This window comes from Curcuma longa, chromosome 10, assembly GCF_044706935.1.
Source record: "Curcuma longa cultivar G26 ecotype Majalengka, Jawa Barat chromosome 10, ITB_CL_G26_1.1, whole genome shotgun sequence".
NCBI classification, from domain to species: Eukaryota; Viridiplantae; Streptophyta; class Magnoliopsida; order Zingiberales; family Zingiberaceae; genus Curcuma; species Curcuma longa.
The window spans coordinates 8231469-8247709 of NC_133870.1; the positions used below are offsets into that span (position 1 = coordinate 8231469).

General features: G+C 41.6%; 3 protein-coding genes across 3 annotated transcripts; 1 reads left to right on the forward strand and 2 right to left on the reverse strand.

The window, feature by feature from the left end:
• Positions 1 to 421: 421 nt before the first annotated feature.
• Positions 422 to 1565, reverse strand: LOC141835970 (geranylgeranyl pyrophosphate synthase 7, chloroplastic-like). The gene has a single exon (XM_074723381.1). It carries the CDS (start codon positions 1555 to 1557, stop codon positions 535 to 537), a length of 1023 nt encoding a protein of 340 aa, XP_074579482.1. The 5' UTR covers positions 1558 to 1565; the 3' UTR covers positions 422 to 534.
• Positions 1566 to 5085: 3520 nt separating this feature from the next.
• On the forward strand, positions 5086 to 11191 carry LOC141836387 (uncharacterized). The gene is made up of 7 exons (XM_074723868.1): positions 5086 to 5738; positions 6153 to 6290; positions 7047 to 7292; positions 8060 to 8173; positions 8735 to 8917; positions 9849 to 10066; positions 10684 to 11191. Exons 1-7 carry the CDS (start codon positions 5151 to 5153, stop codon positions 11030 to 11032), a joined length of 1836 nt encoding a protein of 611 aa, XP_074579969.1. The 5' UTR covers positions 5086 to 5150; the 3' UTR covers positions 11033 to 11191.
• A 1588-nt stretch (positions 11192 to 12779) lies between these two features.
• On the reverse strand, positions 12780 to 14027 carry LOC141835931 (geranylgeranyl pyrophosphate synthase 7, chloroplastic-like). Its single transcript, XM_074723337.1, has one exon. It carries the CDS (start codon positions 13996 to 13998, stop codon positions 12976 to 12978), a length of 1023 nt encoding a protein of 340 aa, XP_074579438.1. The 5' UTR covers positions 13999 to 14027; the 3' UTR covers positions 12780 to 12975.
• Between the last annotated feature and the right edge of the window lie 2214 nt (positions 14028 to 16241).

Here is a 16241-nt window from a genome sequence, read left to right on the forward strand (position 1 = left end):
TTGTACATGTGTAGTAAAAGTTTGATTTTATGCTCTAGTTTGTGCTAAAATAGATGACATTAATCCATAGTTCATTAGTTTGAATTTTCAGCACTAGCAAATTAACAAAATGAATTATCTATTTCAATAAAAAGATGAAATCTGTTATTGTAGCAGTTTTACATAATTGATCTCACGATCCTATATAAAAAGATAATCGGAAAGTTATATTTAGTCACGATAGAGAAGGGCATTATTTTGATAATAAGATAAATTTTTTATTCTTTTCTTCTACAACTAAAAATGGAATCCGTCGCTTTAGCGATTTTACACGATTGACTTTATAATCATCTATCAATCATGGAAAAATAGAAGGGAAAGATGAAATGGAAATCAATAAATTATTCTTTGAGTTATCAACATGCAAAAGTTTAGCGGAAGGGACACAAATTTATTGGTTTTATTCGCGGGCAATTAAGAAAAAGTCATAAATTACCATTTTTAGGTTTTAGTTATCGAAGGCTTCAATCGACCAATTACTAATTAGGGCATAATTCAGTTGTGGCGGTCGGCGATGTAGCGGGCGAGGTGGCGCAGCGGCCGCGCTCTGTTCCTGTCGAACCCCTGCAGTTCCTCCTCCGCCTTCGCCACCAGCTTCTCCGCCAGCAATCGCGCCTTATCCAGCCCCATCAGCTTCGGGTACGTCGTCTTCCCATTCGCCAAGTCCTTCCCGGCCGTCTTCCCTAGCTCCTCCGACGACCTCGTCACGTCCAGCACGTCGTCCACCACCTGGAACAGCAGCCCCACCGCCCGCCCGTACCTCCTCAGCCTCTCCACCTCTTCATCCTCCGCACCGCCAATGATCCCCCCGCACGCCACCGCGGCCTCCAGCAGACACGCCGTCTTGTGCAGGTGGATGTACTCCAGCACCTCCAGTCCGACCTCCTTGCCCTCGCTTTCGATGTCCACAACCTGCCCCGCCAGCAACCCCTCCGCCCCCGTCGCCTTTCCCAGCTCCGCCAGCGCCCGGAGGACCCGCTTCGGCGGGACCCCCGCCGTGGCATCCGCCGCATGCTCGAAAGCGAAGCAGTGCAGAGCATCGCCCGCCAGCACGGCGACGCCCTCCCCGAAGGCCACGTGGTTGGAGGGGCGCCCGCGCCGGAGGTCGTCGTTGTCGATGCAGGGGAGGTCGTCGTGGATGAGAGACATGACGTGGAGCATCTCCGCGGCGCAGGCGACGGGCATGGCGGCGGACTCGTCGCCGCCGACCAGCTCGCAGGCGGCGAGCGTCAGCACAGGGCGGACGCGCTTTCCGGGGGCCAGGAGGGAGTAGCGCATGGCGTTGTGGAGTAGCTCCGGGTGCCGGAGCGGCAGCGCGCGGTCGAGGGCCTCGTCCACGCGCCGGGCTTTCTCGGTCATGTACAGCTTCAGGTCGAACACGCCAGCCTCAGGAGCAGCGGAGGCGCATCTGACGGCCGGCAGGAGGCGGCGCGGGCGAGCGGCGAGTCCCCACGACGGAGACGAGCAAGCAGCCCTCACCTGAGCATAACCCGGGAAGCAAGCAGAAGCGTAAGCCATGAGACCGCTGCTCGATCACTTCCGATATGTTCGGGTGGAGGCGGCTGCTAACGAATATATATAATATCAAACCAAACCCCTTTCATCTCAATAAATAAAATAAAACTAAACGCCAGTGAGCGTCACGCCTGTAGCAAAAAGATATTTTATTTTTAAAAAAACAATTTCTGAAAATTCGTGGTTCGACACAATTGTAAAAAATTAAAGCACGTAGAAAACGAGATGAATAGAAAAATAAGGCAGTGTGTGTCACGCCTTTCTTGCAATACTACACATCCAAAAAATGGGTCCCAATCTGCGCGCGTTCCCCGCCGCTGTTCTGCACCGTGCATCAAATGATGAATCAAACTGACGGCTCTAGATACGCCAAAAACAAAACAGCGCAAGCACGTGGAACACGAAATGAACATAATAACTGCAATGAACTTCACGCAAGTGAGTGGGGACGCAGGCCTGTTTGGTCAACTTGAGTGGGGATCATCGATGAGCTTTACGTAATGAATTTTCATGATAGGATGAGGTATGGATCTCTATAAGATTCAACAAAGTTAGTGTTCCAGTTAAATATTATAGATGGTTAAGTCATCAGTCAAGAATATGCCACCTCAATTGTTGCTGATTCTGCCGACGAAGGAACCTGAAAAGAAGGAACTGAGCGAAGGGGTCAGTGAGACGTCGAAGATTACCGGCAGGTCATTTCGACGCTTAAGTCAGCAAAAAGCAAGAACAAAGAAGAAGATATAGTATGCGTGTGTAAAGAATTTGAGAGACTTTTTCCATATCTGTGGAGGTTTATATATTAGCAGGGGGAGCACGATCTTCGGGAAGTAATGTGTGTGATGAGCTGTTAATGAGCCATTAATACGCCATTACAGGCACGATCTATGATAATTTTCAATCATCCAACAGCTCAGCAACAAAGATTATCTGTATCTGATAGTTATGAACATAAATGTGCGAGAATTCAGGAAACCAAGTTTGGAGAACTTCATCATCGTTCTTATCTTTTTGGCTAACCATCCTTATCCTCTTGGTGGGAGTTCTAACGACTGAGCCATTGGTATCACTATCCGAGCTGACCTGAATGTTTGGCTGAGCCGACCTAAGTGCCTAGTCGAGTTGACCTGTATGAGTGATCATAGGGTCGGAATGTCGAGTATGAGCTGCCTGAGCTATAGAGGGATGTAGTTGAGATACACAATTGAGTGTCCGAGCCGTGAGAGCATGTGGCCAAGCCAAGTGTTACTGTAATTGAGCCATTCGAGGCGTTGTTGGGCTAGCTGAACTATGGTTTGACCTTTGACCCTAGACATGCTAGGTCAGATGCCACTTCGGTTCGATTATTGACCTCTTTTTGCCATGTCAAACCGGTCAAGATCCGTTATATCAATTAGTATAAAGATCAATACGGACTTTGACTCAATTATTTCAATACTCAAATAAGATCTTTAAGAACAAACAAACAAACAAAAAATAGTCATCGAAAATAGGAAAAAATATGGAATGCTTGTATATATACATAGACTCATGGGAGTATACTTCCTTTTATAACCTCTTCTGGGAGAGAGGCATGAACTCTATGTTCAAATCGTGGACTACCATATTGAGCCCATGTACTTTAATTCATACTCCTGATCGCTCTATGCACTTTGTTTATCTAGATATCTATGTTCCTCGTGATCGAGAGGACCCATGATCATATTTGAAAGTGTTTGAAATGAACTGAGATGAAGGAGACAAACATGATCGAACTGTAAGAGTCGAACGCTGTCAAGTTGAAAAAAATTAAATGTTCATGTTGAGATCGCTCAAACACTAGCACCGTGAGAAAGAAGGTTAGGGGTGTCCTTGACTTGATCACTCTTACGCTTAAGTCAACGACAGGAGGAGGAAGAAGAAAACTCAAGTTGCAGGAAAAAATAAATGCTTTTGGTATTACGTCCCTGTGTATACTTAATCTTTTGTAAAATGTAAATTCGTGCACTATCACAAACAGAAAAGCAGAGGGGAGTTTTAAAAGAATAAAGAGGCATAAGTGCATTTTAAGATGTGATGTAAAAATAGGCATAGGCTAAAGACTTATATGAGTGACGAGGAGACTTATGGACAGTTCAGAATGAGACATGATAATTAATGAATGAGTCGAACGTGTTCGATTAAGTCTAATCAACCGTGACAATCGAGTCTCCTTTTGCTTGCGCCACATATTTGGACAAATTATTTCCTTTGTCTGACGTGTCTCGATTATAATACCCATAACATTAGGTATGTCCGAGTTAAAAAAGTTGGACATGATCGAGTTGCAAGGGTCAGACATAATCAAACTAAAGAAGTCGGATATATTAGGATATGCTTTTTGAGTAAGGTTGACGAGTCAGTTTTGGTGCTGCCTTGGACCAGACTTAATTTGAGTTTGTCTTCAATCCCGTAGATTTGATTGACAGCTCAATTTGACTTTTGATTGATCTTGAAGTGCCACGTGTAGGCTATCTACCCAGCCACATCAATCTTCAATCCAGATAATGTCATATTTCCCTGAAGCCTGTAAAAATTTAATACAAACATAATAGTAAGAATTTCAAATGTGAGGCAATGATAAAATAATTTGAATTTCAAAAGAAACGAATATTTTAATGCTATGAGTTCTGTGATTTTATTGGAAGAAATAGGTGGTCCCGTCCGCATTGAGTAACGCGTCACCTTTTGATTGGATGGCGCTCAGGATTCGGTGTCGGGAGCTTATATTCAAATCAGCTTTCCCTACGGATCCAGCGTACGGCAATCACTACTGTTTACAGAGATGGGCATCAATGGGCTGGGGTCTGATCCAGGATCCAACATGGCTGGAGCGGGTGCGGACGCAGCCCGCCAAATTGAGATACTTGTTTAATAGCTTAATTAAAAAATGATAATGCTAGTAAGTCGCATTGACTCAATCTCTAGGGTGACCGATCCGATTCTACAGAAGTTTTTCATCGGCCACCAAGGTAAAAGCGCATCCCACGGAAGTTTCTGACCGACCACCAGGATAAATCATCCCAGCTAGTCGCATTGACTCAATCTATGAGGGTGACCGACCCGGTCCCACAGAAGTTTTCCCACCGGGCACCAGGGTAAATCGGGAAGCACGTCCCATGGAAGTTTCTGACCGACCACCAGGGTAAATCATCCCAGCTAATCTGACCGGCCACCAGGGTAAATCATCCTAACTAGTCGCATTGACTCAATCCCAGCTAGTCCCACCGGCATAAATCGGGAAGCGACTCAACCAATACCCAACATCCTTTGATTGCGACTTCCATTTGGAAGAAAACCAAATATATTGTAGATGGGGATCGAACCGTAAGTACCGTGGTACCATGACCGCGACACCATGGCTCCGGGGACGTTTAATAGCTTAATTAAGATATTAGTTTAACAAAACAGAACTAAACCTAATTAAGACTGACACGTGGATCACATTACCCACCACGATAAGTAATAACGGCTGGAAGCGGTTCAACGCTTGCGATGACGAACGGTGAGCTCTTCCAAGGATTTTGTGGGGATTTAGGGTTTTTCCAAACCCTAGAGAGATCGATCATCCGGTAGCCATGGTTGCTTGCTCTCTCCCCTCTTCAATGATAGCAATCCCAAATCGCCACACTTCGCTGGATTGCTTCCGCTCATGGAATCTCGTCTTTGTTCCTTGTCTCCGTTCGAATTCCTATTCTCGCTTTGTCTACTCGGCTTATGCATCCTCTCGCGGCACCAGCCGGATGCGAGGTGCGCCGGCAAGGTTTTCATTTACCGAAGGCGATAGGGGCTCATCGTCGGCTGCTGACTCATCGGCCGCCGGAGAAGCACGGGAGGCCGTGGTGGAGATTCTGCGGGAATGCGGAGCTTCCGAAGAGGAGTCGGTTTACATCGCTTCCAATTCTAGGAGTTACTTGGAGATGCTCATTGGGAACGTCCAAGAACTGGACGAGCACAGCTTATGGGGTTCTTGGAATGGGGAGATTGCGGATGGGGGCGTCGATTTGAATAGTTGCAGTTTTAGGCAGAAGGTATACTATATGGCTAGAAGAAAAGGAGACAGAGGAATTCTTCCATTTCTCGAGAGCATTGGCATTAAGTTTTCATCTGCTTTGCTTATTGCTAGATATCTGTCTATGGAGAAGCTTCCTGAGCTAATCAATAAGGTTAGAGTTTCTAAGTATGATAAATTAATGACGCATGATGCAAAATTATGCTGTTATGGATACAACTCTCTCATTTGTTCTGATGAATTATGACGATGGATCAAATCAGATCCCTTAGTGCTATAAGTTTGAGATTGTCACTACCTGGCTTTAGTACAATAGACCTGTGCATATGCTATTTTTGTCACTACCTGGCTCGTGTATGATCAAATTATTGAATTCATGTCTCACAGGAAATAATTATGCAATGCATATATTTTTCTTTAGTATAAACAGACCTGTTGTGTTGAAGTAACCATTTATGCTGTCAACAATAGATAGACATCCTTATTTTAGCTGCAATCCAGGTGCATAATTAATTCTCTTATTTAACTGAATACAATCACCTTGTTATTTTTGTGTATTTTATTTCAGGTGAATTTTGTGAAAGGAATTCTATTTCGAAGCACTAACAATGAGGCATTTATTGGAAAAAATGCAAGAAGAATGATGATGTATTTGTCAATTACTGCAGATGATGATGTTCAGCGTACTTTGTCTTTTTTTGAAAAGGTAAGTAATGGTATATGCTATCTTTTTCTGAGTTGAAGCTTTTTAATCTTCACTTAGTTGCTTGGCGATCCTTTTCAAAAATGCCCTAGGTGGACTTCTAGGTGGCTAGGGAGTTTGCATATATTGTCTAGGCAGGTCTAATGAAAAAAGTCAGTCTGTTTTAGGCGTAGTTTTCCTCATCAGCCCACTCGACACCCCCTGCGTGCCGTAGCCTCCCACCCAACACAACTTTTATCTACTTTTTTTCATTCAATATTGGTGGTTTGCAAAGTTTTTTGTTTTTTGGATCATCTTTTCTTCCTTCTATTCCTTGGTTGTGATTCCTCTTTGTGCTTGTCTTTTTATTCTCATATCTTGCTAAATTTTTCATCATTTAATCTTAGCACACACAATGTTTCTTTTCTTTGTGGGTTTTTTTTGGTTGCAGTGTGAAATAAGGACTGATTTGTTGTCATTATGTGATTAGTGCCTAATTATTAATTTTGACTTGTCTATTTGTAATTGTAAACTTGATTTGATTGATTCAGGATAGAGTTGTTATGTATACACTGTAATCCCTCTTAATTTAATATATATTTTTTATTTTGGTATTATTTTAATGTCAAGCACTTAGGCCCTCTATACCCTGCCCTATTGCCTCGGCATTAAGCAGTGAGCCGATCCTGTACCATTTGGAACTGCCTTTTTAATATGTTATTTCTTACTATGATAGCCATTACAAAGATGAATGTATATCCTAAATAATACTTCATGCAGATGGAGGCAAGGCAAGGAGGCCTGAATATGTTGGGTAACAGGGATGCCTCTTTCTCCTACTTGATTGAATCCTTTCCAAAGCTTCTTGTCTTTTCAGTGGATGCCCATTTTAAACCATTGCTCAGCTTCCTTGAACTAGTTGGAGTTCCTAAAGAAGGCATTTCAACTATACTGTTGACATTTCCTCCTATCTTATTCTATGATATCGAGAAAGATCTGAAGCCAAAACTTCATGGATTAACAAAGGTTTCATCTACAAAAAATATATTTTTTTTATGATTGACAGTTATTGAGTTTTCTATTCACTATATTTATCTTCTTATCAAGATCTGATTTATAGACATGAGAATTTGGTTGCTCTCTCATTACTTTTATTCTTTTTAGCTAGTATTTCCATAAGAGCTGGGAAGATGATTCTATCATAGTAATAATGTCCCTAGGTGGCTTGCTTTGAACTATTTAATATATGTTTTTCTCTTGTGTAATTAAGTGAAGCTGATAAGCCTGATATAATGAAGATGTATTAACATTCTACTTTATCTTATCAAATTATGTTACAAGATTCTTGAAATTTTCCAATGACATTTGTCAAGTATGTGACTGTTTGATTTGCTAAAAATTAACTTATGCTGCATAGAACATGGCTGATAGTCGTTGTTACACTAGTTGCAACTTTCATGTAGTAGATTTAACCTTGTCAATTTAGGAGTTTTCTTCTTCCTTTCTCCCTTTGGTTATTGTTTTGAATCATAATGCTCTAGCATGGAAATGGGGAAACATGGACTATCTTTTCTAATTGCACTCAGATTTTTTATGCTCTAGCATAAACATAACTAATGTTGAAGATTTTAGAATGGAAATTTTGAGATATAGAAATATATATAATAATACAACATAACTGTAAAACTTTGTACTCTTACTCTGATTTATAATGAAAGTCAGCATTTTTTTCCATTTTCAATAAGATTCTTCATGGATATCTGTAAGCATATTTATATCTTTTGTTGCTTTAGGCAGGTGCGGAAGAGAAGGATATTGCAAAGATGATATTGAAATATCCTTGGATTCTTTCAAGCAGCATTCAGAAGAATTATATGAGGCTGCTGGCATATTTTAATGAAAAGAAGGTAGAACTGATTCTATTTTTTTTTGCTCCATATTTTAATTGATTATTGTACTCCTTTCTAAAGGAAATTAAATATCCACTCATAACGTTGAGTGTTCTGTTAAGGGTAAGATGGAAGGTGCAGAGGGAGACAAGAAGACTTCAGTTATTCTCTAATTGAGTCTTATTTGAATATTACTAGTGATATAATCTTGTATAGAGCTCAATGGAGGGGAAAAATTCATGTAGATGACCACAAATAGTTGGAACAACATGGCTTGATGATGAGGATTATCTATTTACTTTCTGAATTTTCAATCCATAGCATTGCTATCTTATCTATCATGACTTATTTTGTAGACATTTTTTGTGGGCATTCGTCCATTTGTGTTGATGCTTTACAAAGGTTTTACCAAAATTCATTTGTTTCAAATGTTTCAGATTATTAACTTTGGGAACATATTGAAGTTTACATTCTTTTAACGAAACATCTTAATTAGCATACTTTTCTTGTACTACATTTTTTATTATGTTTGCTGTAGACCATGATTTTCTTAGTGCTGATAATCTCATATCATATCAGATTCCAAAAGCCAGCTTTGACACTGCAATTAAAAGTTGGCCTCATGTATTGGGTTGTTCAACTACAAAGATGAAGTTAATGGTGGAGCAATTTGCTGAACTTGGTGTTAATAGGACGATGATGGTTCCAGTTATCACTTCCAGTCCACAGCTTCTTCTCAGGAAGCCTAAGGAATTTCTTGAGGTATACTATAGAATTGCTATTCTATGTGAGATTTAAAATTTAAATTGCTATTGGCATGTCATGTGAGGTATCAGTGAGGACACTAGTGACCAAGAGCCATTCAAGCCACCCAGTCAACTTTGACCTCTCCATCAATGATCACCCCTTAGCCAATCCCCATCCCCTCCTGGTCAACTAAGTCTCAGCTACAGACATTTTTATACCTCCCAGTTTATTCCATGCCTTAGTTAGACCTAACTCCACCATCCTTCCCTCAATCCTGTAGGAGAGTTGTTTGAGGTCATTGGGGAAGGAGCATCATTTGGAATGAAGCAGCAAGATGTGGTAGAGAGCAATTTGGCCTTAACCTGCTTCCTGCATTGTATGTGTTATTGACATTAAAACACCATATGTCCATTCCAAACACCCATAGATTCTTAGCTGCATTTTGCAGCTACTTTTTTCAATTAAACCAGTTAATGAACAGTTTGACTGACTCCAAATCTTGATTTCCTCAACCTCTGCCAACTGTACCTATCTGCATGTCTTCTCTTTGTTAAAGTTGCAGATCATTGTCGATGCTTGATCACTGGATACTAGATAGAGACCGCAGAGATTTGTGTGTTATTGATATTTTTAAAGAATTGTTCCAGCCACAGCATCTTTCTAAGTGATTTCATTGGCCTGACTCTTTTAATCGTTTACTTCATTTTGCAGTTATTTCTTTGTACAAATTCTGGTCCATCAATTTTGGATTTTAGATTTTCAGTTGGTTTTGGCTTATTTTCTAAAATCATGGTTTTAATTTAAAACTGAGGATGATGATCTGCCTATAACCAACAATCTGTTGTAGGTTTGAGCATTTGTAGGAACACATGTCATGCTTAAAAAATAATAAATTTATTTATGATTATGCTTTTGTTATGTTGTTTAATACTTTATACTCTCCTAGGTTGTATCTTTCATGGAAGAATTTGGTTTTGGTAGTAAAACAATTGGTAGAATCTTATGTCGTTGTCCAGAAATATTTGCTTCCAGTATTGAAAATACACTCAGGAAGAAAGTCCAATTCCTTATGGATTTTGGTATCTCAAAAGACCGCCTTCATCGGGTTATCAGAAAATATCCAGAGATGCTTCTTTTAGACACAGATAATACATTACTTCCCAGGTATAGCGACAAATATAGCTCCATGCAGATGTTGTGTTTATTCATTCTTTTATAATTATATTTGTTCAATTCTTTTTACTCCTATTATTGTCACATTCAAATTGTTTTACTTTGTCTGTCAAGAAAGGACTGGTAGAATGATCCCAGCAGCTTGTTTTTCAAATTCTGTATCATGAGCATGAATAAATGGCACTTTTTCATCAGTCTATATTCTGCCTGTTCTATTCCATTTTCTTTTTACGCTAGCCCTGATTTATTTAGAACAAGCCAATTGAATTGAACAAAAGTGTAGTTTTGGTTTGCCCCCTATTAGCTAGCTTCATGACCTGAGTCATTTTATCAGGTGAATTTTCCTCGCTTGGCTGGAACCTTTTTTGTCATTTGGTCTGAACAATTTGTTGCTAGAGCTTCCAAAATATTGATTTATCTATATAATCCTTACCTGCTGGGAAGTTTTTTCCTCATTGCTACATACAAATAATCCCTGCTATATCAAGTAACAACAAACTTCTAAGTCGACATTTTCTTTTGTGCTTCTCATTTCTGAACCGAACAGTCTTTAATTTTACATGGTGCAAGATTTATACAGTTGCTCATTTTGTTTTCTTGTGCATCAGATTGAGATTTCTGATGAAGGTTGGGCTGTCAAAGAAGGAGGTATGCTCCATGATATGTAGATTTTCTCCAATCTTAGGTTATAGCATTGAAGTTGTTTTAGAACCCAAGCTGGAGTTCCTCTTGAGCACCATGAAAAAGCCACTCAAGGAAATAGTTGAATATCCAAGATACTTCAGCTATTCACTGCACAAGAAGATAAGGCCCAGGTTCTCAGTGCTGAAGAGTAGAAAGCTCGATTATAGTTTGAAAGACATGCTATCTAAGAACGATGAGGACTTTGTACGTGCGTACATGGGTATCGAAATGCCTCTTGTGGTGCCCTCGCTTCCGTCAAAAGATGCTTCATAGAAGAGGGATGTCAAATCATTTTGGAAAAATCTCCAATGCCATTGAATTATCATATATTCTTCTCAGAACAAGGCTCGTCTGTTCCACCAAATTCCCTGAGGACGGTCACGTTTGTGTTGGATGATACGAAATGGGTGCCACTGATGAAAAGCCACACCCGTCAATGAAATGGAACCTGCTGCCCTATGTGCCGGCTCGAAGATAGAAAAGTTTCAGATGCTTCAGTGTCCTGAGTTTGCAAGGTTATACGAATGTGACCCTGCTGCAATATGAATAATGAGGAATATGTGGCGTGGGATAAAATTTCTCAATAAGTATATACTTCTTTTACTCTTGCAAAGAAGAGAATATTCAAGTGAGAAAAAGCGTGGAGACAAATCAAACAATGATCAAGTATTGTTAGGTTTTGCCACGGGTTGGTGAGAATCTGTTTGTTTTGTAATAGAAATTTTTGTTGTCGATTAATTCTAAGCTTATCTCTTCTTGAGCTTCTTCAAGTTGTTTTTCTCTTCTCATTCCTAGTGATTATGGAATTCTTTTCCGCATTGCTTTGGCCATTAGGGGATTTTTTGTTCATAATTGTATTCATGGAACATGCACTCTATTGCCAGGGTCCTATTTTCCTTCTGCCTCATTATGAAAGGGAATCAATTTTAAAAAACATTCTCTTATTTGTTTAGTTTTGAAATTGTCTTTATAATCTATTGTGGGATAAATTGATCCATCAAAAATCTATCCTATCATGGGGTGAGCCGACCATCCAATCCGTCAAAAAATAAAATATAAAATAAATAAATATATAAATATTAAAAATTTTAAATTTAAATTGTTGATTAAACAAGTCAAGCTGCAGTTCATTATTTTTTATTTTCATTTTAAATTTTAAAAGATTTTTATTAATTTTTTGATCAATTTAAATTACAAATTCATTAAATTTTTTATTTTAAATTTTAAAAGAAAATTTTATTTTTCTGAAAATTTCAATCTTATTCATTTAAATTATTTAAGACGAGACCTTTTTGAATAGATTAATAAACCTTATATATATATATTTATAAATTTAATCTCAATTCATCATCTACTGTTCATCACCGATCGTGCGCTGCATCTATAACCGTTCAAAACTGGGAAGAGTCCTGACCCCCGTCGCTGCCGCAATCCCTTGCCACGCCATCCAGCCACTGCAGGCCGTCGGACCGGGCCCGATCGATGCGCCACTCGTCGGCGCATCGGCCGGCGTCGGATTCCGGTCGGATTATCTGGCCGACGCAATTTGGCCGGAATCACGCTTGGTAGTGGCCGCGCCGGATTTCGACATGCACGACGGTCCTTCCTCGGCTGGTCTCTGACCGCCGGAAACCGATCACGATTTGGCCGGAATTGATCGTGCCGGACCCAATCCGGCCGGTCACAATCCGACCGAAATCCGATGTGTGCGCCATCGAGTGGCGCTTCCAACGAGCCCGGGATGGTGACCGGCGATGGCCGGACGGCGACGGAACGGCGGCGATGAATGCAGGGAGGTCCGGCGGTGCGCACTATATATATATATATATATATTTGGGTTTTAATACTTGTTGATATATCTGAAGTGTATTTCTTTCGTCGGGCTTAGCGGCCTCACACGATCGGTACCCCGACCATTTGTATATATATATATATATATTTGCCTATCTAGTTTTAATACTTGTTGATATATCTGAAGTGCATTTCAAAGGAAGGTGATGAAGTTACACATTAACTTGATCATTAACACTTGTTTTTATCATTCACATTAACTTGATCATTAACTAATATATTATCAACATGCACAAGTTTAGCGAGAGGACGCAAATTTATTGGTTTTATTCGCGGGCAATTAAAACAAAAAAAGGCACAAATTACCATTTTTAGGTTTTACTCATCGAAGGCTTCGATCGACCAATTACTTATTAGGGCATAATTCAGTTGTGGCGGTCGGCGATGTAGCGGGCGAGGTGGCGCAGCGGCCGCGCTCTGTTCCCGTCGAACCCCTGCAGTTCCTCCTCCGCCTTCGCCACCAGCTTCTCCGCCAGCAATCGCGCCTTATCCAGCCCCATCAGCTTCGGGTACGTCGTCTTCCCATTCGCCAAGTCCTTCCCGGCCGTCTTCCCCAGCTCCTCCGACGACCTCGTCACGTCCAGCACGTCGTCCACCACCTGGAACAGCAGCCCCACCGCCCGCCCGTACCTCCTCAGCCTCTCCACCTCTTCATCCGCCGCACCGCCAATGATCCCCCCGCACGCCACCGCGGCCTCCAGCAGACACGCCGTCTTGTGCAGGTGGATGTACTCCAGCACCTCCAGTCCGACCTCCTTGCCCTCGCTTTCGATGTCCACGACCTGGCCCGCCTGCAACCCCTCCGACCCCGTCGCCTTTGCCAGCTCCGCCACCGCCCGGAGGACCCGCTTCGGCGGGACCCCCGCCGTGGCATCCGCGGCGTGCTCGAAAGCGAAGCAGTGCAGAGCATCGCCCGCCAGCACGGCGACGTCCTCCCCGAAGGCCACGTGGTTGGAGGGGCGCCCGCGCCGGAGGTCGTCGTTGTCGATGCAGGGGAGGTCGTCGTGGATGAGAGACATGACGTGGAGCATCTCCGCGGCGCAGGCGACGGGCATGGCGGCGGACTCGTCGCCGCCGACCAGCTCGCAGGCGGCGAGCGTCAGCACAGGGCGGACGCGCTTTCCGGGGGCCAGGAGGGAGTAGCGCATGGCGTTGAGGAGTCGCTCCGGGTGCCGGAGCGGCAGCGCGCGGTCGAGGGCCTCGTCCACGCGCCGGGCTTTCTCGGCCATGTACAGCTTCAGGTCGAACAGGTCAGCCTCAGGAGCAGAGGAGGCGCATCTGACGGCCGGCAGGAGGCGGCGCGGGCGAGCGGCGAGTCCCCATGACGGAGACGAGCAAGCAGCCCTCACCTGAGCATAACCCGGGAAGCAAACAGAAGCGTAAGCCATGAGACCGCTGCTTGATCACTTCCGATATGTTCAGGTGGAGGCGCCTGCTAACGAATATATATAATATCGCCTCCGGAACATAACTAACTTGTTACCATCCAGCAGAGTTGTAGAAGAGGGTAAGAATAAAGAATTAAATCCTAATGAAATCAAGTAATACCTTTTGACCATCTTGATTTTATCTCGTGATTAACTGTAATTTTTTTATTTACTTTTTCACAGATGATCGTGGGCTTGATCATATGGAGCCGATCAACTGTAATTTCTCAATCGCTAAGGTGACGAATTCCAACTTGTACAAAAATATATATATAATATCAAATCAAACCCCTTTCATCTCAATAAATAAAATAAAACAAAACGCCGTACTATATAATTACAAAATTAAAACAAAAAAAATACTTTATTTTTTAAAAAACAATTTCTGAAAATTCCTGATTCGACACAAATGTAAAAAATTAAAGCACGTGGAAAACGAGATGAATAGAAAAATAAGGCAGTGTGTGACACGCCTTTTCGGCAATACTATACGTATAAAAAAATGGGTCTTCCACGCCGCTGTTCTATACAGTACGTCAAATGATTAATCATTCAAACTAACAATTCCAGATACGCCAAAAACGCAAGCACGTGGTGATGAACTTCACGCACGTGAGTGGCGACGCAGGCCTGTTTCGTCAACTTGAGTGGGGATCATCGATGACCTACACGAAATGAAAATATCAACTGCAATGAGCTTCACGCACATGAGTGGGAACGTAGGGCTTCCGGAGGATATTTGGATTGGTTACAAGAGTAAAATTGTTTAAATGAACAAAGTCAAATTTCGACGAATCTAAAGTAATGCCCTTTTCTGTCGTGATCAACTGTAACTTTTCAATTTACCTCCTCATAGATGATCGACCAACCAAGATCCGATGGAGTAACAAATTTTACCTTTTGTTAAAATGAAGGGGATGCAAGTCTGTTTGCCCTCGGAACATAGTTGAATTGATTATAACGGAACAGAATTACTGAAATGGATAAGAATCGAATCTTCGACGAAACCGAAGCAATATCCTCCTCCGTCGTAACTAACTATAACTTTCCGATTTATCTCCTCACAAATGGTCGTAGAACCGACTTTATAAAATCGCTGAAGTGACGAATTTTATTCTGTCTTTTGATGAAGAAGGAATGTAAACCTGTTTGTTCAACTTAAGTGGAGATCATTGATGAGCTATTCGTAATGAATTTTCATGATGTGATGAAGTATGAACTTTACGGATCTCTATAAGATTCAACAAGTTAGAATAAAGATCAATACGAACTTTAACTCAATCATTTCGACGCTCAAATAAAACTTCTAAGAATAAAAAAAGAAAAAGGTTATCAAAAATAGAAAAAAAATATGAAATGCTTGTATGTATACCCCTTTTGGGAGGAAGGCAAGAACTCTAGTGGAGTTCATGGATAGGGGTGTAAACGAGTCAAGCTGCTCATGAGCTATTCGAGTCTCGGTTCGAAAAAAAGTTCGTTTGAGTTCGTTCGATTAAGTTAACGAGCCGAGCTCGAGCCTGATTTCGAGCTCGAAAATATTATCGAGCCGAGTTCGAGCTTAACAGTATTTGGTTCGTGAGCTCGCGAACATGTTCGTTTAAAGGCTCACAAACATATTCGTATAAAGACTCACGAAAGTGTTTGTTAAAGAGACTCACAAATATATATATATATATATATATATATATATATATATATTAACGAGCCAAGTTCGAATTAAACTCATTTTAAATGAACTATTTTCGAATCGAGTTCGAACTAAACTCGTTTAACTTTAAACGAGCCTTTTTTGAACCGAGCTCGAGCCGTTCGCGAACTATTTAATTTCATTACGAGCCGAGTTCGAACTTCAGAATTAAAGCTCGAATCGAACTCGAGCCGAACTCGAGCTTAGGAAAACGAACCGAGCTCGAGCTCGAGCCTCTTACTGTTTGGCTCGGTTCGGTTCGATTACACCCCTACTCATGTACCTTAATTCATACCCTTAGTGGCTCCACGACTGATGTCTATGTTCCCCACGAGTGAGAGGACCCATGAACACATCTGAAAGTGCTTGAAATGAGTTGAGCTGAAGGAGATAGACATGAACGAACTGTAGGAGTCGAATGTGATCAAGTTGAAAGAATTGGATATGACCGAACTAAAAGAGTCGAACAAGTTGCAAGGGTCAGACATGATCGAGCTAAATGAGTCAGATATTTTAG

Coding starts and splice junctions, on each gene's coding strand:
- LOC141835970 (XM_074723381.1), bottom strand. CDS start 1,557: ATGGCTTACGCTTCTGCTTGCTTCCCGGGTTATGCTCAGGTGAGGGCT.
- LOC141836387 (XM_074723868.1), top strand. CDS start 5,151: ATGGTTGCTTGCTCTCTCCCCTCTTCAATGATAGCAATCCCAAATCGC. Junction 8,174..8,734: donor CATATTTTAATGAAAAGAAG/GTAGAACTGATT, acceptor ATATCATATCAG/ATTCCAAAAGCCAGCTTTGA. Junction 8,918..9,848: donor AGCCTAAGGAATTTCTTGAG/GTATACTATAGA, acceptor ATACTCTCCTAG/GTTGTATCTTTCATGGAAGA.
- LOC141835931 (XM_074723337.1), bottom strand. CDS start 13,998: ATGGCTTACGCTTCTGTTTGCTTCCCGGGTTATGCTCAGGTGAGGGCT.